The sequence below is a fragment of the Rhipicephalus microplus genome, chromosome 1 (genome assembly GCF_043290135.1).
Source record: "Rhipicephalus microplus isolate Deutch F79 chromosome 1, USDA_Rmic, whole genome shotgun sequence".
Taxonomy (NCBI): Eukaryota; Metazoa; Arthropoda; class Arachnida; order Ixodida; family Ixodidae; genus Rhipicephalus; species Rhipicephalus microplus.
Genome location: NC_134700.1, coordinates 90,779,269 through 90,804,470, shown reverse-complemented (window position 1 = coordinate 90,804,470; position 25,202 = coordinate 90,779,269). Strand labels below are relative to the sequence as shown.

At 44.3% G+C, this 25,202-nt stretch overlaps 1 protein-coding gene across 2 annotated transcripts in view; it reads left to right on the top strand.

Annotated features, from left to right (window-relative positions):
• Atg9 (autophagy-related protein 9) overlaps window positions 1-24,215 on the top strand; it is a 106,111-nt gene extending 81,896 nt beyond the window's left edge. For both annotated transcript variants that reach the window (XM_037429715.2, XM_075884750.1), the window contains exons 18-19: window positions 3,283-3,509; window positions 23,676-24,215. In XM_037429715.2, coding sequence (XP_037285612.2) covers window positions 3,283-3,509; window position 23,676 — 228 coding nt within the window. In that variant the 3' untranslated portion in view covers window positions 23,677-24,215. The remainder of the gene's footprint in view (window positions 1-3,282; window positions 3,510-23,675) is intronic.
• Window positions 24,216-25,202: the final 987 nt, after the last annotated feature.

Below are 25,202 nucleotides of genomic sequence, written 5' to 3'. Positions count from 1 at the left end.
TTACAGGTCATCACTTGCATTCTACTGAAAGTCAAATCCTGCTACTAATTAAAGTTGCTTCAACTTTCTTCGAATCAAAAAGAATGCCATTTCGAATCAAATAAAATCAAGCTAATTTATCTTTTGAAGAAAGGAATGATTAAAGTTGCTTCTACTTCCTTCGAACCAAAAAGAATGACATTTCAAATAAAATAAAATCATGTTAATTCATCTTTTGAGGAAAGGAATATTAGGAGCTGTCACAAAAAGCTACTGCACTTATTAGCTTGACGAGGCAACAGCCCCTCCTTGATAGGACAGCAGCAGGCAGTGAATGGGACGAATAATAATATCAACATGGAACAGATTACAAAGGTACACAAAAGTTTTTGATACATATTAGCAGAAACTGTAGAACATTAGTATAACAGGACGTAACGAGGGAAAAAAAAAAAAACATGTGAAATAGTTTGGGTAAGTGAAAAAAAAAGAAAGGATTCAAAAAGAAAAAGAAAGACAAAATAATGTAACCTATATACCCATTGCGAACCATGAAAGGATATCTACAAATGAGGTGTCTAACAATATTAATTATTGAGCTCGTTTCGCAGAAATTTCAGTGTTGGCATTGGCCTCGTTAGCTGTGAGCACAAAATCACCATCTTATTAGTGACCGGAAAATCGAGAACGTTGCAAATAAAGTGATAAATCCTGGAGTAAAGTGGGGATCGAACCCAGGTCATTTGCGTAGCAAGCGGATATTCTACCACGTGGCCAAGCCTCTACTTGTGAAAACAGTGAAAAGAGCTTCCTCTGCTTGGAAATGCAGTAAAAGTAGCGTTCATGCTTCACAAACACACGCATCCTGTATACATTCTTCACAATGCAACTTGAAATATTGAAGTAATAATCGGTGGTACAAGGGTCCATTGCCAACGGGTGTCAGGTTATGTGATTATCATAATGGCTCTATGGGTTGAAGCCGGTGCCCCACTACGAAAGGCACACACGCTACTGCACCTGTTCTCTTATGGCAACGTAGGGGGTGCACAGCGAATTCGAAAAGGTTTCACGCACTAAGTTTTTGAAGTGCGCACTAGGAACAGGATGTCGCTATCGCGTTCAACTCTTAAAGGCGAAGCTTTGGGGTCCCCTAATTCTTTTGGCTTATTTATTTACATGTATTGCAGAGTTTTTTCATTGTTAACCTTATAATATTGACGTCACTTGTTTTCTGCAACTGGTTTAGCAGTGACGGTAGCTGGTAATGGACTATTTGCTTCCCATAATTCGTGCGACATCAAGTCATTTCCCACTTCTCTGGGTTACAGGCGTTCTATGCTACTGTATTTGTTTTAAACTTGGCTAAGTTTTGCAAGGCATTGTCTTAGTTATTTGTGCATGGTTTGTAATAACGATAAATTCTATATTGATATAGTGATGGAACTGTTAACGATACAAAATTTGGCAGTATTCAGCTGCATGTGACAAATAGAGCACCTTACAAGTTAGTCTAATAATTTGCTTTTGTAATAGAGGCAATTTCATGATATTCGCATTTGTGGTTGTGCCCTACACATCTCCACAGTTGAGAGTAGAAGAGAAAAGCGACTTGTAGAGGAGATTTACTGTAACCGGAAACGTTGCACTGTTCCACTCCAAAAGTCCAATAATATGAAAAAGTTTTTTAAACAGGAAGTCAACGTGTGCATCCCATGCCATCGTTGTGGAAAAGTAGATACCTAGGGTTGTAAAAGAGTGAACGTATTCAACTGAGCACCATTAATAAAATGCGGATATGAAATGCATTCTTTGAAATGCATTTCGGGGGAAACTTCAAGGCTTTCGTTCTTGCAACATTCAGCACCAGTTGATTAACTATGTACTTGTGCCTTGTTTCTATTTTTGCAAAGTATTGTGCAGGTTAGTTGGGTCATGACAAATATGCTCACTTTTATTTATAATATGCATTATATAAACTATTCAAATTCAATTTGAAATTATACCAACCAAATTGCTATTCACTTCAAATTCACTTCAAACCTTAAATTTACTATTCACATAAGCCTACTTTTTGCCTGAAATGTGCAGACAACATGCTCCTGATGGCTCTTTTAAAGGCTCGTTCACACCGAAGGCAGCACGAAAAAACGGGCAAGTGGGCTTTTCGAGCTGGCGTGTGCGTGCACCTGTTCAGACTGCACGCCTCCTTTGGCTGGCCATGCGGCAGAAAAGGCAGGCATCTTGCGCTTTTGCGCACGTGTCACTATCACAGGGAAATGCTTCTCCCAAAGGTACACCAGCACTGCCGCCGTGCCTCCACTGCTAGGTGTTCTGATTGGCTGCGGCAAAGCGAGGAGCCTCGGCGGGTCGCGAAAAATTGTTTCGAAAGTGATCGCACTTGCCGCCTCGCTTTCGCCGCCTGGAGAGGAGGTTTTCCCCGCTTTTCTGCTTTGCAGCTTTGGCCGCCCTGCCTTTAGTATGGACAAGCCTTAAGGGACCAGGAAACAACCCTGAGTTCTGAAAAGTCTTATGAAGAGAAATATGTGCACTTTTGCTATGTGAACTTGCTGCCCCAGAAATTTTGTGAATATGTGCTATGATGAGGAAGTTACAGGGGTTAAGACATCTGTTTTAGCTCGTTTCAAATTTTTGCGGGGCCTCGTCATCGTTCTCTGCCAAAGGGAGGGGGGGAGGCATAGCTTATTGTCATGGCTGCTCACTTCGGTGACCTCGCATGAAGTCAGTGATACGTCATCAGCACGCAGCCCAATGATCAAGCAGGGCACCACTGACATGAGGGAGTGTCATAGCAGCGCGGGGAGAAAGCGTGGTTCGAGGAGCACCTTTTCCCCTTTGGTAAAGTAGCTAGGAGTCCCTTTATCTCGAAGGCTTTTGTTCTGACAATACCGCTTTTCCCAGTAGTTTCGGGTTCTACAAAATGGGAGCGGCAGCTCAGGGAAATGAAAATGTAGACTGCGCGACCAAAACTGCATTACCGGAGGGCCAAGATGCCGTTTCGTCGGGCAAATGACCAATCGACAAGCTCAGTGGCACGTCAAGTTTGCCGTGGGCAAGCTTGCGTCACTGAACGTACGAAGGAGATGGGTGAGGTGAAAAAAACGGGCGTAGGAATTTTTTTTCTAAAGGGAGGGTTCGTGCCGCGCACAGCGCTGTAATAATCACAAATTGTGATCGCTGCAGTCTACTGTACGAATTGGCACTTTTGTTTGAGGGATTTAAAAAAGAAAAAAAAAAGTCTAGGCTTGTTTGCTGGCCCTTTAACTCTCTGCTCTCTTGCAGCTGCACCAGCGGCATCTGCGGGGTACCACGGGGCGCTCTCTCGGGGCAACACCACCACCTGGCTCTGTCATAGATCCGGAGTCGCACTCGCGCCTGCTGTGGCAGGGGCTTCCCAACATTCTCGAGTCTCCTCAGGAAGGCAGCGGCGAGGACGGCGCATCAGCCTCGATCACGAGGCAGCAGACGGCCGGTCAGCAAGCCCATGCTCTGCATCTGCCCAAGCCATGGTAAGGTCGCAGTGCTCTCATTTCTTTAGCTGGCGAGCTCTTCTTCCTTCGGCAGCACAGCGTACTTGAGGAGTGCTAAGGCCTTGTGAGATGATAAGAGTCGTGTACATGCCTCGGAAGCACACTGTGCACATGAAGAACTGAAGGGCTTAAATGAAGTGAAAGTGTACATGAAGAACCGAATACACACCTAACACCGCTTCCATAAATTTTGAAACATCAAGAATAAACAGTGTTTGCAACTAAAGGTGCACTAAATAATAAAGTGAGTTGTGGTGGTTTACCAGGGGCTGGCAAATTTTTTAAATTTCAAGTAGGAATAGAATATTTTTTTTATTCAAAGAATGTGGCATATTTTGGATCTTTCTAAGTATTTGGTGTAGTCAGGAGAAAAAATGTGAGAGTGGGCTTCTTGTTTGGTTATACATGAAACTTGTGGCGCACAAAAAAAAGTAAAGACACGAGCAACAAAGAGATGATGGGACAATGCAATCGCTTCCAACAGAATGCTTATTAACCAGATGTAGAATATGTACGTTCACCAGTGCCAGTTCACCATTGGAACAAGAAAAAGCATATATTTGGCTCAGCTTGATAAAAACTATGCCTTCAAGTAAAGTGTTTGCATGAATATAATGAGCAATTGATTTTGCAAGTTAATATGCTCGTGAATAAATTTTTCTCGTAGATTAACAATAAAACTGTAGCACCACCCTATTTTCATGATCAGAAAAAAAAAAAATGGGAGGAACAAGCACAATTTTCTTTCTAATGAAGCAAAGATTTCTTCTGGCTGTAGAGATGATGGGACAATGCAATTGCTTCCAACAGAATGCTTATTAACCAGATGTAGAATATGTACGTTCACCAGTGCCAGTTCACCATTGGAACAAGAAAAAGCATATATTTGGCTCAGCTTGATAAAAACTATGCCTTCAAGTAAAGTGTTTGCATGAATATAATGAGCAATTGATTTTGCAAGTTAATATGCTCGTGAATAAATTTTTCTCGTAGATTAACAATAAAACTGTAGCACCACCCTATTTTCATGATCAGAAAAAGAAAAAAAAATGGGAGGAACAAGCACAATTTTCTTTCTAATGAAGCTAAGATTTCTTCTGGCTGTTCACCTTCCCTGAGCCTGTTTTTCTGGCTTTGATGTTGCTTTTAGATAATACACCTCCATTACATGCTGTTAGCTTGACAAAGCTAATATATGCCTAGTTGTTTAAGAAAGTCAAGCTTTTTTCGAAGTTCGGATATTTTCTTGTTCTCAGCTCACAGTATCTTTTCATAGCTGTGAAGCTGAAGATCTCAGTTTGCGCCACTCACGGTCACAAGTAGTGTGTAAAATGAACTTCCTTTGGCATGTGCTTTCATAATAAAAATAGAGCCTCACAATTTTCATTTCACTGGGAACAGGCCCTATGTGAAACATGAACTGACCACAACACGTGCTCAGGCACCATTGTGCGCCCCTCTGATGGGAGTGCTAGCGCCGCTAACGTGGTTTCAGTTTCATATGAGATTATATGAAGTGAGGGATATACCAGCTTTATGCGCTGATGTTTCTTTGCTGCTGATCTCGCTTTCTTGCTCCACGTCGCAATCTGCTTTGCCATTTGTTGCTTGGAGTCCTTGCGCCAGAAAGTTTTTTTCTTTTGTACCCGTTTTGCTTTCTCTAGTTCGCCTGAATGTCCTATCAAGCCTACAATGTTTGTTGTGCAAAATCGCCGTCGTCGTTGGTCGCTGTAAGAGTTCGTCTTTTCAGAAGAGGCCTGTTATCTTGTTCATCTCAAGCAGATCTTTTTGCCATTGAGTGTACGGGAAGCCGAACAAACATTCTTGTGCTGTTCGTCTTAAGCAAGAATTTTTCTCAACAAAGTTTGTCTTAATGCGAGTTTATTGTGGTACTTTGGTTAGCATATTTATATCGTGAAGTGACGAGACAGAGAAAGGCTTTATGTCAAATGTGCCTTTTTCTCCGTGATATTATCTTGCGCTGTAAATATGGATGTTAGAAACCAACTCTCATAACGTATTGTTTTGCAGTTGTGTGGATCAAACGTCTTCACTTTCCCCGGCTTCCTCTTTATGCTAAAGGTGCACCAATGTAAACTAAGTTAGTGGTTTCGTGGCACTTCAGATAATCTATTTGGGTTTTTACCTCAGTCTAAAGAAATTGAGAACCTTAACAGACGTTGTAGAAGGAAGATCTGTTGATTTCTCTGTATTGGCTTCCCACTGCCCAGGAAGGGCTAACCAGAACCATTCACAACTGCTTGGTTCCAGGCAGCAAATGCAAAGCGCGAGTGCTTGGTGTTTCCAAAAGGGCGTGTTGTTCTGCGGTCTGAAGGAAATAGGTCAATCGAGTTGCTTCACTAGGTCAGCTGCGAGCTCTTCTAGCGTTGCAACAAATTCAGATTTGAAAGAAGCAACAATTTTTAAGGTGCAGCAGAAAGCTTACCGGTGAAAGCGCCTAATCATGTAACAGTGACTCAGAAAATGCTGTGAAACACGTATCAGTATTTTTCTGTCTGTAGCACCAGTAAAGTCGTACACGCAACGCCTGCTACGAACAGTGGTAGGCGAGTGAGATGGCAACTATACGCTGCTAGACATTGTGAGGCCTCGTCAATCAAGGCTGTGTTGCGGCAGTTTGCGTTGACAGGCTGCGCATGCAAGTATGGCCCGTGCATGGACTGTGCCTCTATGAATCCTTGTGTAGTTCTACTTGTTACTACTAAGGCAGTACTGCCTTTGTAGTATCAACTCCTTTTACCTCGTTATAACCATATAATTAATAAGCAGGGATGCCTATTAATTACACAGACTGGAATTTTAAAGCATGAATAACGGCTGCTAGGAGCAGCTGAGAGGCAGCAAACCGAGAGTTACAGCAATCTGATGACTGCTTCACTCAATACCGAGGCAGCACGGTGCACTGGTTCTCCGGACTTTCAAGCACAAATTAGAAATGCAGCTCCTATTCAAATTGCAAGCGGAATACTTAATGTTGTCACTATAACTCACTCTGTCCATTTTTGCGTATTGCATGTTCTGGCCTGTTGGCCTTCAGTTGATATTGCAGAGTCCAGCTTTTCTCACTTTGTGCACCTTCTGGTTAAGACACAAGGTGTGTCAACCAGCATAATTTCTGCCAGACATATGTTTATTAACCCCATATGCGATTCTCAAACTGCAACATGTTTACAAGTGAGCCGATACTTTGTGTTTTTTTTGGCTATAAAAAGTGTCCACTTAGCTGCTTCATAATTATGTATGTATATATTCATGGCAACTCTTACTACAATGTCCTTGTCAACTGGCGGATGGAGGAATTCGAGTAGCATCATTCGGGACTTCTCACTTCAGTGTTCTTGCTTTATAGGGCTAGTGTTGTGAACATGAAAACGCTGCTATTTCTGGATGCATGTCTTGCACTTCTGCTCGATGGTAGCCTGCGCATTTCACGAGGATGCTTGTTCTTTTTTTTTTTTTTTAAGTTTTCCGGAATGTCGTAAAGACTCATGCAAAATTTAGGGATGGCCAAAGAGGGTGCATTGATAAACAAAGTTCAAGTTTTTGGCTTATAGAAAGCTTGTTTTCTAGGATGCTGTCAATGTTTCATTTTTCATTCAAACAATTCAATTTTCAACGACCAGAAAAACAAACTAGGTGCCAAATTTACCAGTTCTACATCTGCCAGTGAAAAAAAAAATGTATAACGATTCTACAGTGATATGTCAGCATATTAGTACGAATTACTTTAAAATATGCCAGTAATTTACGAGTTATGTGTAAAAACTTGCTAGAGAATGTTTCGTAAACTGCAAGCGTATATTTGTCCAATTAGTGTATATCAAACAAATAAGTAAACGCATACTTGGTGCAGAAGACTGAGGCGCAAAAAACATAACGTGAAGCAGGAAGAGCAGGAGAGAAGACAGAACAGCGCCAACTACCAACTGTTTAATGACCGCCTAGGAAACGCACTGGAAAGAAGACAAAACTGCGCATGCGTGCACAGCCAACAAACATCGCACAGCATCATGAACAAGGCACTATGTTATCCAAAAAATGCATTTCTGTTGCGTACAACACAATAGATGATTCACTGATACAATCGGGCCCTTTCTTTTTCATAAATTAGGCTTCCAAGCGCTCTCTAGCTGTTTGTTTTTTGCTCCTACCAAGAATCACAGTCCTTTCAAACAATGGCACACATCCGCAGGCTTTACAGTGCACTGGAAGATGCGCATGCTCACTTTTTCCTAAACTATTGGCATGCTCCCTCAGTCTGTCATTTATGCAACGCCCCGTTTGACCGACATAGATCTTGCCACAGCCTACGGGAGTCCCATATACCACGCCTTGTGCACAGCGCCTAAAAAGTCTTGTGTGCTGCTTCTGGCAGCCCCTTTGCTCATCGCATGTGATACGTGGGCACAATTGAGCAAGTTTGTTGGGAGCTGAAAAAACAACCGGAACACCATAACGGGAAGCCACCTTCTTGAGGTTATGGCTCACACAGTGTATATACGAGACCACCTCAGGCTTAACCCGCTCTCTCGCCTTCGAGCGCGCATTTGCATTAGACACTCTGCCTTTCACCCTCTGCAGCAAGGATTCCACCACGGAAGTAACTATGGACTGAGGGCAGCCGGCCTTGGAAAGTCTTAGATGTTGACGCATAAAGCTAGCTTGAATAACATGCTCACACGATCTGCGTAGTGCCAACTCTAAGCAAATAGAGCGATTCCGCGCTTCACAGTCTTTGAATGCGCTGAATTATAAAGTAACAACTCCTTCTTACTCCGAGGGAGGTACGCACAGCATACGTGACCAGCCGAAATTGTCAGGTTAAGGTCCAAAAACTGCAAGGAGCTATCTTCCGGAAGTCTATTAGTAAACATGAGCCCTTTAGAATTTGCTCTATAAACATCTAAAACCTGCTCAACCATCACAGGAAAAGGAAAAGGGGATTTATTGTCAATAACAACTAAAAAATCATCTACATATCTAAATACTTTAAGAACATATGGAAGAGATGAAGTAAAAACACTTTGTAGTGCGTGGTCAAAGGATGATAAAAAGATGTCACATAAAATCGGTGCTACCCGTGACCCAATGCAAATGCCCTTCCTCTGTAAAAACATGCCATGTTCAAAAGAAACGAAAGTGTGGTTGAGATAGGCTTCTAAGAGGGTAACAAAGTTAGCGGACGACATCTTTGTTTTAGACACAAAGGTGGCTTCGCCACTATCTTCTATACACTGCTTAACTGCCCGAAGTAGCTTCGGATGCGGAATCGAGTAAAAAAGGTCGCTTACATCTACGCAAAAAGGTTGCCTATTTCATGGTTTCCTTGGAAAAACCCGAATACTTCATCAGAATTTTTTGTCAAGAAAGGGTCATGAACTTCAAGAAGTTTTAGGGCTTTGAGCAAAAAACTGCTAACCTGATATTGCCAAGTTCCACGCTCACTAATGATGGTGTGGAAAGGTACGTCGGCTTTATGCGTCTTAGCACTGAAGAAAGCAGTAAGGGAATCCTTTTTGCTTCTGCTTATCTGTTTAGCCAAAGATTCGCACCCAATTTCTTCACACACAGAGACATTTCTCTTGACTTAAGATAGCCTCACTTTTACAGGCTTGAAGTTCTTGTTGATGGCTTCTCTAGCTTTTTCATTATAGGAGTTCCTGGATAAGGCCACAAACCCACCTTCCTTATCTGAAAGCATCAGACAGAGTTGATTGTCTCTAAAATATGTCACTACATGTTGCAACACACACACACACTTGTCGCCCAGAATCGGCTTTCAGGGCAGCCTTGTGTAGACTGTCAACGCCTTCCAGCAGGCAGCGTTCACGTTCAGTAAAGTAAAAAGTTGGGCGAGTTGGTGCTGGTTCATGATGATAAGGGGCGCGAAAAAAACGACACACAACAGAGAAGAAGTACACGGGACGACGCGCTACTAGCAACTGGAATTTTTTATTCAGGAAACACCATTTATACCGCAGTGACATCAAATTTAACCCAACGAATCGACCAAAAACTAAAAATACGTGCTCAGCATGCCTATAAGTAACGTTGCAGATAGGCTATCTCCCCTTCCTGCAGACTGATAGAAGGGTGGCTGATGCAATCAGGCCCCTCCCTCTGGATAAAGAGGGCTTCTATAATCTCCCTCTCCGCTGAGCCCCTGTGCCTGTAGATTACAGTTGTCTGCTCAAATACCGGCTTACAGTTACCCTGATCGCATCCTCTGCAATGCATCGCCAGATGCGTGAACGGCCTTCCTGTTAAAGAGCTGCTGTGCTCTCGCAACCGCACGTTGAGGCATCTACCAGTTTGCCCTATGTATGCCTTGCCGCACGACAGTGGTATTCTATATACAACACCACGTGCGCAAGGAACGAACTGTCTTACGTGCTTAATGGCACATCCTCTTTTTTCACACTGCTTTGGCCTACCTGTCTTCTTACCAACCGCTGAGCAGATGCGGCCCACCTTGTTTTCTGCGGAGAACACGAGATCCACCCCATACCTCGAAGCCACTCTCTTAAGGCCGTGCGAAAGCCAGTGGATATACGGGATTTTTGACACTCTTTTTCTTCCCTGCGGGACATTCGTGTCTAGGCCTGTCCCAGGCCGTTGCTTAATGGACTTTTTTATTTTTTCGCAAGCAGCAGCTAAGACACTATCAGGAAACGCCGCGTCTCTTAGTCTTTCCACCTGCGCGAAAAAACTTGTCTCCATGAGATGTGGGCATGATCTGTCCAACGCCGTTTTTAGGCACGTCATGGCAATGCCATTTTTTACTAGGCGAGAGTGCCCAGAGCTGTAATCAAGAAGCGGCTTCGCGGTCCTAGGGGAAAACATCCAACACACGTGTTTTTGTTGGAATGACAGCTGCAAATCCAGAAAACGCAGCATTCCATTCTTCGGCCATTCTTCGTCATGTCCTGGGGTCATGACGTGGCCGAAGACAGGAGACTTTGTGTTGGAATTTAACTGTTTATTTGGGCGAACCTGTGCCCGGTAAACGGAAAGTCCGATTACGGTAGCAGTCTTGGACTGATAGCGGCGAATGGAGCGTCGGCCGTCGATCAACTACTCAAAAGCGGCGAAGTGCGTCGGCATTTATACTCTTGCCATCGAATGTTCTAGCGTTATTTCTGGCGGTGGCGTAGGTTCCAGAATAATCTGTACAGTTCGCAGAGTGGGCGTGATCTTATCGAAATGATCTACTAAAGTCCGGAAGCTTCTCGAAAACTGCAGGCGCGGTTTGCGCTAAGAATTGTGTAGTGTTTTGGGGCGATAACAAAACTTGAGAAATAAAATGTGGCAATTTTTTGTAGCCGTTCTTTGAAATGGAAAAATAAGATTGTGTGGTTAGCACTGCATACATGAGACAGCCAGTTATGACTCCAATTATATTACTGTACAAATATTTTGCAATAGTAATACAGGCGCAATTGTGCCGCGTGCAAGTAGTATCGCAGAGCTTAGCTTTCGTACACTGCTTACCCCTTCCCCCATGACGTCGACTGTCTCTTGGTCGCAATTTTACGATGCAAATTAGACATGAGAGTGCCACTGGAGGCATGGATTTGTGGTTTGCTTGCCTGTATTATTAGGTCATGCCGCTTGTTTAAGTAATCAGCTTCAAAACGAAGAGAAGCACGCATGGTGTCCACAACAGAAGCAGGTGGTGGCAAAAGCAGAAAAAATTCTGTGTTTTAGCAGATGACACAACCCAACATTCTATGAGTGACGTCATCACATAGGTGGCGCCACGGTATGTCGAGGCCAACACCATTGAAAGTTGTCGCACTTTAAGATGTTCCAGAACACTCACAAGAATATATCCTGTGTGAGACGGGTATCTTCACTGTAACCGAAGAGTGGACAGTACCTTATTTATGTTCAAGGCATAACTGGCTGAAACGGGCCGGGCAGGGCCCAAACAGTTCGGGCCGGGGCCGGGCTGGGCTTGGGCAGGCCGGAGCATGAAGTTTTCAGGCTGGGCTCGGTCTTGGGTTCCCCGCAGGGGTGTCTGAGGAAACAGGCGTTTGGTGTGTAGCAAAACCACAGACCCGAGCTAACGGGGGGTTTTGACCTCTCTCACGCCTAGCCATGCGTGGCTGAGCCGTGTTCGTGGAAAAGGAGATCCTGAGGGTTGAGTCGACGCCGGATAATTGGATCTTTAAGACCCCTCCAGCAGAGGCAACACACCCCTTTGGTCCCGGCTTCTCTTAGACGGCACCTCTGGGCTGACCCATCCTGGGGAAATCGGCAGTCGCCTTTTCCTATCACTCTCTCTCTCTCTTTACATCTTTGCCTTTGCCATCACTTTTTGTTTTTCATGTCTTCTTCTTTCTTCCTTTTACTTCCAATTTTCCTTGCGGTGAGGGTTAACCTTGTGCAAATAGCCTACCTTGGTCAAGGTGCATTGGGCTATGGTAGGGATGTACGACTGGCGTCTGCAAGTTTTTTTTTAGTAAAGTGAAATTTCAGTATAACCAACGAACTTCTGGGGGCCGTGGCAATTTGTTCATTATCTTGAAAGGTCGTTATGTTGAAAGCTCGAAAATAACGATAAATACTTATTTTATACCAACCAAAACGACTTACCTTTACAACGGTGGGTACTTAAACTCGTTTTTCACAAGAAAAAAAAAATGCACAAGTGAACACCAAGAAGTGCACGTTCACCGTATTTACTCGCCTAATCCTCGCACTAGCATAATTCTCGCACCCCCAATATCGCTCGAGAAAAATGCATTTTTTTTTCCTCGAGTAATTATCGCACCTCCGAAAACTGCTGCAATAATGTCGTCTACTTGTTCTAGCCATTAATGATGATAGTGTGCGCCATCTAGCGCCATCTCTTAAGCATCAAGCGTACCATTGCACAGAGATTCAATCCAATCCAAGCCAAGCCGAAGTGGCCAGTGCGTGTTGCGGCGTATTTTGTATGTTGTGTCGATAATCTTGGCACGTTATGGGGCGATACTGAAGCCACACGGCTGCTTCAAGTTGCAAGTGATAGATCATGCGCTAAACAACGGCAACAGGGCCACCGGTAGGCCCTTCGGAGCCTATGAGTTTTGTGTTCGCTACTGGTGACGGCAGCTGAAAGCCACCAAGACGCGTTGGGACTGCCGTGTGCCTAAAACTGGGATTGATGGTAAACTTTATTTCTTCTGAAGAAAACTGCTGACGATTCTGTTAAATAGCCATCAGCCCAATACTGATGTCCTACGCTTATATTTTGAGGGCTCCTGTTAAGCGACAAACCCTACCGCTACGCCCGCAACGCCCACAAGCTTCGCATGTGGTATTCTATTTCTCGACTATTTGCTTTCCACTTTTTGTGTCTCAAATAAATCTTGCCTTGTGTTGAACCTCTGCTTTTATTGTTGAGGTAAGTTCTAATTAGTACTTCCTAAAACTTGCGGTAAGTTGCTGGTGTGAAAATCTTGGTTTGCGGCCACTTCGTTTTCTTTTTTGCTCTCTGCGTTTTCATGAAAAGTTTTCCCCACGTAATTCTCGCACCACCCAACTTTGCATCGGTTTTCTGGCAAAAAAAGTGCGAGGATTATGCGAGTAAATACAGTACCTAAAGAAGACTGCGATTTTTTTTTACGTGTGCAGCACCAACTGTGAAAACGGTGAAGCCAACCAGAAGATGCTTTGAAGTCTGTTACATTCGAAATTGCAGCAAACTGTCACGCCTTCTCCTGAATCAGTGGGCCCTACACTGGCACATCTGGGCTCTTGAGTCTTTGAACCATGTGAGCACCGCAGAGTCTATCGGCTGGAAGTTGCCAAGCCGCAGTCGCTTCCTTGAGGGGGCAAGTTGCGACTGATCTTGGAACTTCATTTCTTTGTCCTTATCATTCAGGACTGGGCAATTGTGGAACGTGCCACTCCAAGTTCTTTAACCATGACATCCTGCTTTTTGCCTTCCACTTGTCGAAGAATATCCACTTTCTCGCTTAGCGAAAGCTGCTTTTGCTTCTTTGTTGCAAGCAGAAATGAACTCATTGTAGTAGCACCGCAGCGCGAGTGCCGACTTGCCTTGCGGATGCGATAAGTAATCATCGAAAAGAGCGGAACACGACTGCCAAGGCCTCCTAGAGCACATGTAGAAGGAACAAAGATAAGAATATTTCTCGCCTTTTGTTTTCTGCTCCTTCGCTGTCTTAGGTTTTCCGTGCCCATGCTTCCTGCTCCGCAACTCCCACTCTGCCTCGCTGGCCTTGCCCTCCCGTGTTGCCCTCGCCTCCACGCTTGTAAACCTGCAGCGTCGGCATCTCAACAAAAAAAAAAGAAAGTCTTTCATTTTTTTTTTTCTCTGCACCGTCCCACGTCTTCCCAAAAACAAGGCATTCGTTTGCTGTGTCGTCTGCTTGCATAGCACTCCAGTGGTCGCGATGTATTTCAGAACATGATTTAGTAGCACTGAGGTATTGTTAATATAATGCCGAACTAAATTAGTGCTCTTTTTTCTGAAAAGTTCGGTATTCTGAAGTACGTAGTAATGAAATAATTTTACATTGAAACTATTAGCAGTCGGCACAGGATTTTTTAAAAGTTCATTAATCTGAAAATTTCTTTGATGTAGTGTTGGTTCTACCGAGATTTTACTGTATTCACAAACTTGTAGCGTCCCCTCGGGCTCCATGGTGGGTGGTCGCCAACGCTGCTGAATAAAAATAAGACCGGCATGCATGGAGCATTCCCCCTACTTACCAATCATACTGGCTTGAAGCGGGTATGCACTGATGACATAAATTTTTTCAAGTAGCCAATAGAAACATTTACTCACTTTCACGTCATTCACATTTAGAAAACTGGAAAGCAAGCCAGGACAGTACCGTATAAACCGGACTATAGGTCGAGTGGGAACATAGGTCCACCCCCCCAAGTTCAGGTTACCAAAAAAGAAAAAAAAAAGGAAAACAACCCAAAACTGCCGAACCACATTTATTTGCGAATTGGGTGCACCGCGTCCCGATCGTCGGAGCTCCCCTCTACCACCATCGCAACTGCTCCTATTCGTCTGACGAAGCACCCCTGTCTTCTGCAGACGAGAGTTTATCGCTGGCCGTCTCCCACAGTGCGTCGTCTTCAGTGCCATCCAGCGAGTTGCTGATGCAACATTTCTTGAAAGAATTTTTCACCATTGAATCCGGCAAAGAGCGCCAGGCGGAAAGCACCCAGCCACAAACTGTCGCAAGCGGAGGCCTCTGTAGGCGGCCCGTCGGTGTCCTGGGGTTGTGGCCGGACATCCACTCTTAGTATTCCAGCCGCACTCGGTCCTTGAACGGCTTGTTTAGTACAACGTCGAACGGCTGGAGGGTGGACGTCATACCACCTGGTATCACGGCAAGGTCCGTTTTTCCGTCGCCGAGTGCGCGTTTCACTGCGTCGGTCAAGTGGCCACGAAACGCATTCAACACCAGCATGCTGCGAAGACGCAGCAGTGCACCTGACCGACGGTTTCACACCACTCGTATCCATTCGAGCATCATGGCCTCGTCCATGTATCCCTTTTTGTTGACGCGAACGACAACACCGGGTGGGAACACTTCCTTCGGCATTGTCTTGCGTTTGAAAATGACGAAGGGCAGAAGCTTTCTACCATCTGCCGTGGATGCTAGCATGATGGTGAAGCGCGAGTGCTCGTTGCCAGTGGACAGCAGCTTCACATTCTTGGGGCCGCGCTGTGTGATCGTGGTCGACGAAGGCATGTCAAACCACACGGGGGTCTCATCGGCCTTGCTAATCTGCCCCATCATGTAGTCATTCTGCTCCCGAAGCCGATTTACGAAGTGCTGAAAGTTTATGAGCTTGTCCTCGAACTCCTCCGGCAACTTTTCACAGATGGATGTGCGCCGCCGGAGAGAAAATCCTTTGCGTCGCATAAATCGACGCGCCCAAGAGTTCGGTGCACGAAACTCTTCTCTCGTGAGCCCAGCTTCCCGAGTGAGTAACATGGCTTTCTTGCGAATGGTATCCACAATCACTGGTAGCAAGGGCGCACGAACTTCCCGCACAAAGTCCGCTAGCTTATCCTCTAGCTGCGGATGAACAGCACTTCGTCCACGAAACAACATTTTTCGATGATTGCACATCTGCAGCTTCCCTTTCTGCGCCCTCCAATAGCGCATGCTTTTTTCTGATACACCAAAGCGGCGCTGAGCAGCCATATTCCCGTTCGCTTCTGCAAACTGAACAACATCTAGTTTAAACGCAGCTGAGTACTGCCTCCTCGCACCGCTAGACATATGCAGTGAACGAAAAAAAAAAGGACACTAAAAATGCAGCGCAATGTCAAGCGGAGCGAAAACTCGGAACAGATCGGAAGCAAATCACGAACACAAAGAAAACAGACTGCGATTGGATTTGGATGCGGATATGGCCACGTCTGGCTTCACAAGCACATGCAAGCCATATGTTGCCAGACAGCGTCGCACTTTCGGCTAGACACCGCTATATAAGACGAGGGGCGACTTTAGCTTATTATTTTATTGAAAAAATCTCGGCCTATATTCCGTTTTATACGGTATCTCTTTTCGTTGGTGCCAGGTGTTCTACCGAAACTCTCGGGGCTGGATACAAGGTAACCAAAATGACTAGTGGAGAGAGACCTCCTCGTCGAAATTCGGGACAAAGAACAATTTGAAAAGCTAGTTGGCTTCTCAACTTTCGGTGGTGTACCGATCATCGTAAAACCGCACAGATCAATGAACACAACTCGCAGAGTGGTATCTGACACAGACTTACTTGATCCTTGACCTGACCGAGACTAAACTTTTGGAGGGGTGGAAGAGCTAAAATGTGACCAATGTGCAGAGAATTATCATCGGAAGAGACAACAAGGAAATACCAACGAAACACATAACACTCACATTTGCTTCCAGTAAACTGCCAGAAACCATTCAAACAGGGTACACGAAGACCTCTCTCAGGCCATACATACCAAACCCCCATCATTGCTTCCATTGTAAGAGGTATGGCCATGGCTCTAAAGGCTGTTGTGGTCACCAGACTTGTGCACAATCGGGAGTCCTGGGTCATGTGTCTGAGAACTGCAAAGAACAGCTGCACTGCGTAAACTGTGATGGAAATCTTGCCGCGTATTTGCGTTCCTGTCCATACTGGAAGAAAGGAAAAGAGATAACGCTAAAGGGGAAGGAAAACATTTCTTTTAAAGAAGCAAGAAAAAGAGTCGCCATTCTATGGCCCAACATACGCAGATGCAGCGCATCGGGGGGCACCGCCACACCAGCCCTCGTCACTCCATTCGCCTGCGCATACCGAGCCAGTGGTTGTGGTGCCTGAGCCTAAAGCGGCTGTAGTTCAGACTACTCCGCCTACTCGCGAACACAGACTAAGAATACAAGAAAGCAGATAAGGATGCTTGGTGACGGCCCTGTTACTTGAATTCAAACTTCCCGCCTTAACAGCCACTTGCTTTTCGTACACGCAGCACTGCCTTATTTTCACCATGAACACTCAAATTATACAATGCAATGTCGGAGGCCTTCTCAGGAATCTTGATGATGTCCAAGAATTTTTACACAAACACTCACCAAAAGTGCTGTGTGTACAAGAAACACACCTAAAACCAAGACACACCAACTTTCTACGTAACTACATTATTTTTCAAAAGGACCATGATGATGCCATGACATCATCCGGAGGTGTAGCCATTATAGTCAATTAAGGGATCGCATGCACCCACTTACAACTCCAAATATCTCGTGAGGCAGTGGCTGTTCAAGCTGCTCTTTTTGAATAACTGATCACGATTTGTACCATTTACATTCCTCGAAACTGTCAGCTGCAAAAACATGGATTTCCAATCTTTAATTAATGAACTTCCGGAACCTTACCTTCTTCTTGAAGACTTAAATGAACATAGCAAACTGTGGGGTGACTCTCGTTAGGACGCACGAGGTCGACTGATGGAACAGTTCCTCCTCTCATCAAGCGCGTCTCGTGAATCGAAAAGAATCAACCTGTTATAATCTTGCTAACAATAACTGTTCCTCCATTGACCCTTGCATACTATCTCCATCGCTTGTGCCTCTACTCCAATGGAAAGTCGTCAGTAATTCTTATGGAAGTGACCACTTTCCCATAGTTTTAAGCAGACCTACATCAGCTGATTATCAACTGCAGGTTCTCAAATGGCTCATAAACAGAGCCGACTGGGAACAATTTTATACCATGGCTCATTCAGGTTAGACCGCCATATGCACTTTAGGCATAGATGTTGCTGTCGAATATTTTACGCCTTTTTTGATTGCTGCTGCAACAAAATGCATTCCACAAACGAGTGGACACTCTGGAAAACGACGTTTGCCATGGTGGAACTCCCAGTGTTGAAACGCGTGCAGAAGCAAAACACAGCATGGGGGCTGCTTTGGGAGTCTCCGACAGCCGAGATTCTCGAAAGCTTTAAGAAAATAAAGTCTGAAGGCTGAAGAACGCGCCGGCAGGCCAGGAGAGAAAGTTGACGAAAGTTTTAATCGGGCACACATGAGGGCGAAGTCTGTAACATGGTTAGCAGGGTAACAGAAAAAGAACCACATTCACTCCCTCTAGTAAACACACAAGGGGACAGCTTGGAAGACCAGGCGATTTCCCTAGGCGCCTGTTTCGAACAGGTGTCGAGCTTGTCGCACTATTTAGAAGCCGTCCCACGATACAAAACAAAAATGGAAAAACAGAAACTAGAATGGAAACCTACAAAACAGGAGGCATACAATGAACACTTTCGTTTAGCAGAGCTACTGCATCGCTAAGTTGCTGCAATAAATCCGCTACAGGTTCCAACTGAGTCATATATCAAATGCTAAAACATATATCCTCTGAAACACAAAATGTCCTCCTTTCTTTGTATATCGCTGTTTGGTTTTCCAGTGAGATGCCCACTGCCTGGAAAGAAGCCATTTATTGTCCCAATTCTAAAATAGGGCAAGGACCCATCCTTACAATTACAATTACAGCCTCCAATTGGCCTCCAATTACAGGCCTATTGCCCTTACCAGTTGTCTGTGCAAGGTCTTCGAAAAGATGATAAATAGAAGACTGGTATACTTTATTGGAACAAACAATTTACTTGAGCCACACCAGTGCGGGTTTAGAGAAGGAAAATTCGCCACGGACCACCTTATGCGTGTCAAGGCACAAATTCGTGACGCTTTTCGTTCTGTGTTCCTCGACATGCAAAAAGCCTACGACACTACGTGGTGCTTTGGAATACTTGGAGACCTCTCAGATTTAGGTGTGCACGGCAGAATCTTCTGTATGATTGAAAGTTAGCTGTCTGATTGGACATTCCATGTTAGAGTGGGCTCTCCCACTGCTCTGTCACAAACATTTTTGCAAAAAACAGGAGTACCACAAGGAGGTGTCTTGAGTTGTACACTTTTTATAATCAAATGAATTCCTTGCGAATGTTCGTCCCACGAAATGTGTTTCATTGCGCATATGTTGATGACGTACAAATTTGCTTTAAAGGGCCACTCGTCAGGTTGGACAATTTTGAGCTTACAAGCGCAATGCATAGATGAGGCAGTCACGATATTGTCTGCCAAAACTTGCAACACTATGCGCCGCGGAAATGGATAAAATTTGAAGATGAACACTGCTCCTCCTTTCTTTTGCGGTCACGCACCCAGAGGATTAGGGCCCTACGTACATGGCAATGCAGCGACGTTGGTCATCTACGTAGATGATTCTGCTCTGACGTTGCAGACAGTGGCACATGACATGGCGAAAATTACTTAACTCAACGTGAATTAGAAAGAGATGCGGGGTTAATGTGCCGGCGTTTTGTGTTCGTGTCCCCGCAGTCAGTGCATCGGCCAGACGACAACCGTGGAACGCTCGTACGCGTTTGCGCACTCATCGTGCTCATCTATTGTACCGCGTCTAAGCCAGTATTTTCAAACCATCCCGCAGAAATAGGCAGTAGACCTGAAAACAATGCTGGTCAACAACAACAAAAAAAAAATGCCGCTCGCGTGCACAGAGTTGGGCACGCGAGTGTGCACGTCATGTGCACGTGACCTCTTCGTTGGATGCCGGAGAGGGTAGGGAAGCGATTTGGCTTGCGAAGGCTACGCTGAGGAGCGGCAAGGGTTTCAAGCTCGCCTCCTCTCATCCTCGTTTCATGCCGCTTCAAAAAAAAAAAAACTGTTTTCTCAGCTCGTAATGAACCCACTAAGAAAAATTTGGTGGCAAAATGTTTCTCATCGGACACCCAACAACTTTCACAGTCTCGCTGAAATTTGGTGTGGGGCCTGGTCAGTGGCCTTTTGAATCATCCAGCCTTTCAATGTGTGAACGGTAGGTTGAAATGAGCTTGAATAAGCTTTCGAAATGGGCAGATGAAAACTGGTTTTAACTTGACCCACAAAAAAGCACTTTTGTCTCATTCTCCAGAGAGAGAGCCCCTTATCCTGATCTGAACGTTCACCTGCATGTTCAATGTTTGTCTGTTAAATGTAAGCATGAATTCCTAGGCCTGATATTAGACAGCAAACTAACATTCATACAACATATTAAGTACCTAAAAAAACAAATGCTTGAAAACCTTGAATATTCTAAAGCTATTGTCACGCACTTCATGGGGTAGTGACAAAAAGTGTCTCGTGAATCTATACAAAAACCCGATACGTGCCTAGATTACGGTGCAATAATATACCAGTCCGCAACACCAACTGCCCTAAAAATGCTCGACCTTGTTCACCGTCTTGGAATTGGTCTTTCTACGAATGCTTTCTGAACTAGCCCTGTAGAAAGTCTGCACGTTGAATCGATGAGTGGTCACTACTTCTCTAGAGATCCTACCTATCCTTTCTATTCTTAAAATAAATGCAAGCAACTAACACCCCATACACTCCACCATAAATAACTTGTCCAGTTCTGTTCTATTTCGAAACCGCCCTGCCATGAGACTGCCCTACGCACTTCGTGTGAGGAGTCTAGCCGAAGAAATGGGTGTGCCCCTTTGTGAACACCGTTTGGCTGCTCCCGCTGTATATGTCCCACAATAACAGTGGCAGCTCATAGATTATATGTCCTTTATTAAAGTTACTAAATGCATGTCTTGCACATATTTATACGCACTTCCTTGAACTCCAACATAAATATCCATGTCCGGAATTTGTCGCCGAAGCCTCAAGGACTCTCACTTCTGTGTCCTATGCCGCGGTTGGTCCATCCTTTTCAGGTGTAGGTCTTCTGCACCCCAATATGAGCATCATCACTGCAGAGGCATGCGTAATATTATCGCCCATCATATATATAGAAGAATGGAAACTCTCAAAATCTGTGATATATACTGATTTTCTAAGCGTGGTCACAGCTCCGAAATTCCTTGAAAAAGACACGAATCCTATCCTTGTCTCTTTCTACTGACTTCTATGCACGATCTATGCACAGCAACAGTATGTCATAGTCTGCTGGGTGCCAGGACATTGCGAGATTCAAAGAAACATGTTAACGGATCAGCTCGCTGTTTTCGCCCACGAGAATGCCACCATTAATACATCTATATCTGTACCTGCACTTGACCTCAAACCCTTCATTAAACGAAACATCCAGGATTATTGGCAGCATTTGGGGGATAAGCAAAGAAAAAATCAACTTCACCTGATCAAGCCACTTATCGCGAATTGGCCGCCAATATCGAAGTCGCGCTACAGAGAATGAACACTTACCAGATCAAATAGGACATACACACAGTACACACACACCTTTTGTCTGGTGGCGATACCCTTCTCTGTGAAAAGTGTGGTGAACCTCTCACCGTGCTTCATGTTTTAATACAGTGCAAAGAATGGGATGTAATTAGAAGAAAACACTTTCTGTTTCCCTTTCACCATCAAATTCCCTTGCACCCAACGATGTTTATAGGTAGAAAACTGCTTTTGAGCTATCAATCATTTCTCACGTTTTTAAAAGATGTAAATAGTTTTCATGGCATATTTTCAGTCATCCCCGCAGCATGACCTCTCTGAAAAGAGGTCGCTGCTGCGATAACTACATTGAAGAAAGCACTTGCCTCGCGGCTCTTGGACACAAGGATGTGAATGATCGAGGCACTTGTGCTAATGCCATACATGTCTACCATGGTTTTATTATCAGGAACTTTTGCCATTCATTCACACTACACACATTTCACATCATTGTCATGACCTTAACACTTCTGTATTTTTTAACCGCCAGAGCGCGAGGAATTTTAAGGCCCTTATACAGCCACTTATCATAATCATTGTTGAAATCTCTAGTCTCATGACTTGACGCTCTTTGGCCATTGAATGGCCCTTGCACCACAAAACGCCAAACATCAAATCATCAATCAAGCTTGGGTTGGAAAAATTGGCCCGTGCAGTGTTCTAAAGTAAAGCAACAACTACACTCAAGTTTTCATATAACAAATTTGCATCTTACATGAAAATAAGTTGGTTATATTCGAAAATTTATTACATAGGTATATTCCTAACACTATTGTATATTCCAAATTATTGCAAGACTATTCTTTGTGTGCTTTGTTATAACTGACATTTTGTTATATCAGAGTTCATTATATCAAGGTTTCAGTGTGCTGAGATATGTTTAGAACAGGCATGAAACACGTGAAGATGTCCTGAACTCTGTCCTAGCTTCCGTAGCAGCCAATAATTCATGGAGCAGCATTGTACGCAGTAGTTCGAAAAAGCAATCCAACCACCTAAAATTTTCAAAGTTACAGTGGAACCCCGATTATGTGTCTTTCAGGGGACGATGCAAAGCTGTTGTGTAATTGGGGCATCATATAATTGAAAAACTAAGATTATAGGCTGTGACACTGAGCGTTGCCTAAAAAAACTGGCACAGACAGCCTAAACAAGCCCACGGCATGACTTCACACCTTTCAATGGAGGTAGAATAAATTATTCTTGCCAGTGGCAGCTAATGGCATTCTTACTTAGTTTGAGGAGGTGCGAGTGAATCTTTATTCTCAACTTTGGAAAAAAAAATCCAATCCAATGCACATCTTTCTACTGATGAACATAGTTAGAAAATTGCCTATGCAGGAAAAGGAAACTGAAACTGCTTTGCCAGCAGCCTCTCGTTAGGAGAGTCACAGTGTCATCGCTATCACGGAATGAGGACAGACCACAAGCTTGCGTAGAATGCCTTCCCGTGTGGCTTAGCTATGCGCGTTGTATTTTGTTGGCTTGCGAAGTGAAATGAGTGACGTCCCGCTGTTATTATGAACGTTGAAGTCAAGTGAAAGTAGTATTGCACGGTAAAAACAGCTGTGGCGTGCCCTTGTGCGTGGACAAGCCTGTGACTGAATGTGCGACAAAGGCAGGAAATCAGCTGTATGTTGACCAGGAAAAGTTTCCGCAGACTGAAAACGTGACAATGTCAGCTTTTCAGCCAGCTACTCTGTGTGGATAGAGCTTGACTAGGTAACAACCCCTGTAATGTACGCCCATATTTGAGGCATATGTAGAAGTGCATGAACTTCCAGGGGAATTACTTTTCCAATTTAAAACATCCTGTAACTCTCCTTTTTTCTAATTGTAAACCTAGGGAAATGCAAGTTCATGTTTTGTAGTCCGATATTTAGACGTTTGATTCGAGTAAAGGTGGTTTTTTTCCCTTTTGGATGAAAACTGAAAGTCGTCATAAGGATGCGGGGTCAGTGTAAAACTCGCGTATTACCAAGGTATTTAATACATTATTTCTATAGGAATTTTGCTAGGACCAAAACCGATTCGTCGTAAAATGCGGGTCGTATAATCAAAGTTCCACTGTACGTGCTTAGCATTTATATTGGGAAAATTAATTAGTTTCAATTGGGATGTTGGTTTCTGTCAGCCATGATAATATTATAGAGGTACACGAAATGAAAATATTAAATTAATGGCATGGTCTTCACTTGCAAAATATAGTAGTGAAAGATCTTCAGGGCAAAGCAGGTGTTAATAGGTGACTCGCATTTCTCTTTAACTGTTGTAAAGTTTGTAGCGTCAGCACGTGAAGTTCTAAGGCGGTGATGTGTTGTGTGTGCTACAGCAGTGGTATTTCACACGAGCAGTAATCCATGGTCAACACTCCTTCTTCCTTTACTTTCACTAGATGGCAAGAGAAAAGGCCCTTTGTCCATGGAGAAGACAGTGCGGATCTAGTCTGAAGCGCATTCCTCCCCCACATCTGTTGCAGACTGCCGATTTGGCAGCCACTGTGCCCTCCATCTCAGCAGCTTCCTACACTAAGCAGGACAGATAAACGGATTTGACGACTCATCCCTGGGACGTGAATTGCCGTTGAAGTTGAGGAGCATGCAAGATACCACACTGATGTGCATGACTACTGCTTCCCTGGCCACCTTTTTTTTTTTTTCTCCTGCTCGGTTCCGATGCATCATTGGCTTTCAAAATGTGGTGCATCCTGCTGGATCGTGCTGAAGAAACTGATACATGGTGCTACACGCTACTCAAAGATGAACTGTGTGTCTGTGTGTGTGTGTGCATATTTGCCTCGTTTTCTGTGCACTGAGAGTCACCATGCTGTTGCAGACTGCATCGTTGCCAAGCAGCGTGCAAATGCTCCTTTATAGATATTTTTTTTTCTTGCCTCTTGCTCGGTGGATGTGAGCTTGTAGAGAAAGAAAATCATCCCAACTGGGTGTCTTCTGTGTGCTGTCGTAGGCGCAGTACAAACGCAGTGCTTTGGTCTCTGTGGCTGCAGTGTCAGACCTGTGCTTGTGAACCTTCTCTCTCTTTCATGCCAGAACAGTGACTGTGAGCCGATCATAGGAAATTTTAAAAGGCAAATTAGTTTTACTCCTTTTATTATGGCTTCATCTGCAGGCCAAACAGACTGCTCGTTAGCCTTTTAGTTCACAAATGCAAGACCTCATATTGTACAGTGCTCACTGCGAACTCGTTTTCTTTTGAAGAGGAACAAGCATCGCTCTTCATGCGCACAACACACCTGGAACAGCCCTCATTCATGTGTGCTAGTGTTTTTGCAGCCTTTACAAACTGCTCGCAAGTGGACAGTGTGTGCCGTAACATTTCTTGCAAAAGATGGATTTCACCAAGATCCGACGGAAGGCCTTTTGTTGCGGATGCGTGCAAATTGTGGCCTCAACCTTCCTTTTTCTTTCCCATGTAAATTCTCTGAAGGGCAGCGTCATTTCGTGTGTGTGAGGCCAGTTTTCACAGCAGAAGAAAGAAGGGCTGTTAGTCATTTCGGTGGTGTTAAGCCAGCTGCCAGTGTACTTTGTGTGGTCTTGTGACCGAAGCAGATTTTAATGTAAAGAAGGCCTTGCTCTTTGATTACATTGGCAAGTGCTGTATCCTCTTGTACAGCGATAGCTTATTTATAAGAGCTATTTCAAAGAATAAAGAATGATTCTTGCGTTGCCTACACCACTCTCTTGGGCACCAACATTGATTCATGATGTACATATATTGACCCGTGACTGTCTGAAAGCAAAGTCAAGCTTTGTCAGCCTGATAACGATTAACCACACCTTCAAGTTGCTTTCCTTAGAAGTTGCATGTTAAGCTTGAAATGCGTTTAGGTCCAGCTGTTGGCAGCCGTCAAATGACTTGGCATCAAAAGCCAGTGCTATTAGGGGCTTTTAGCTTGTACGTA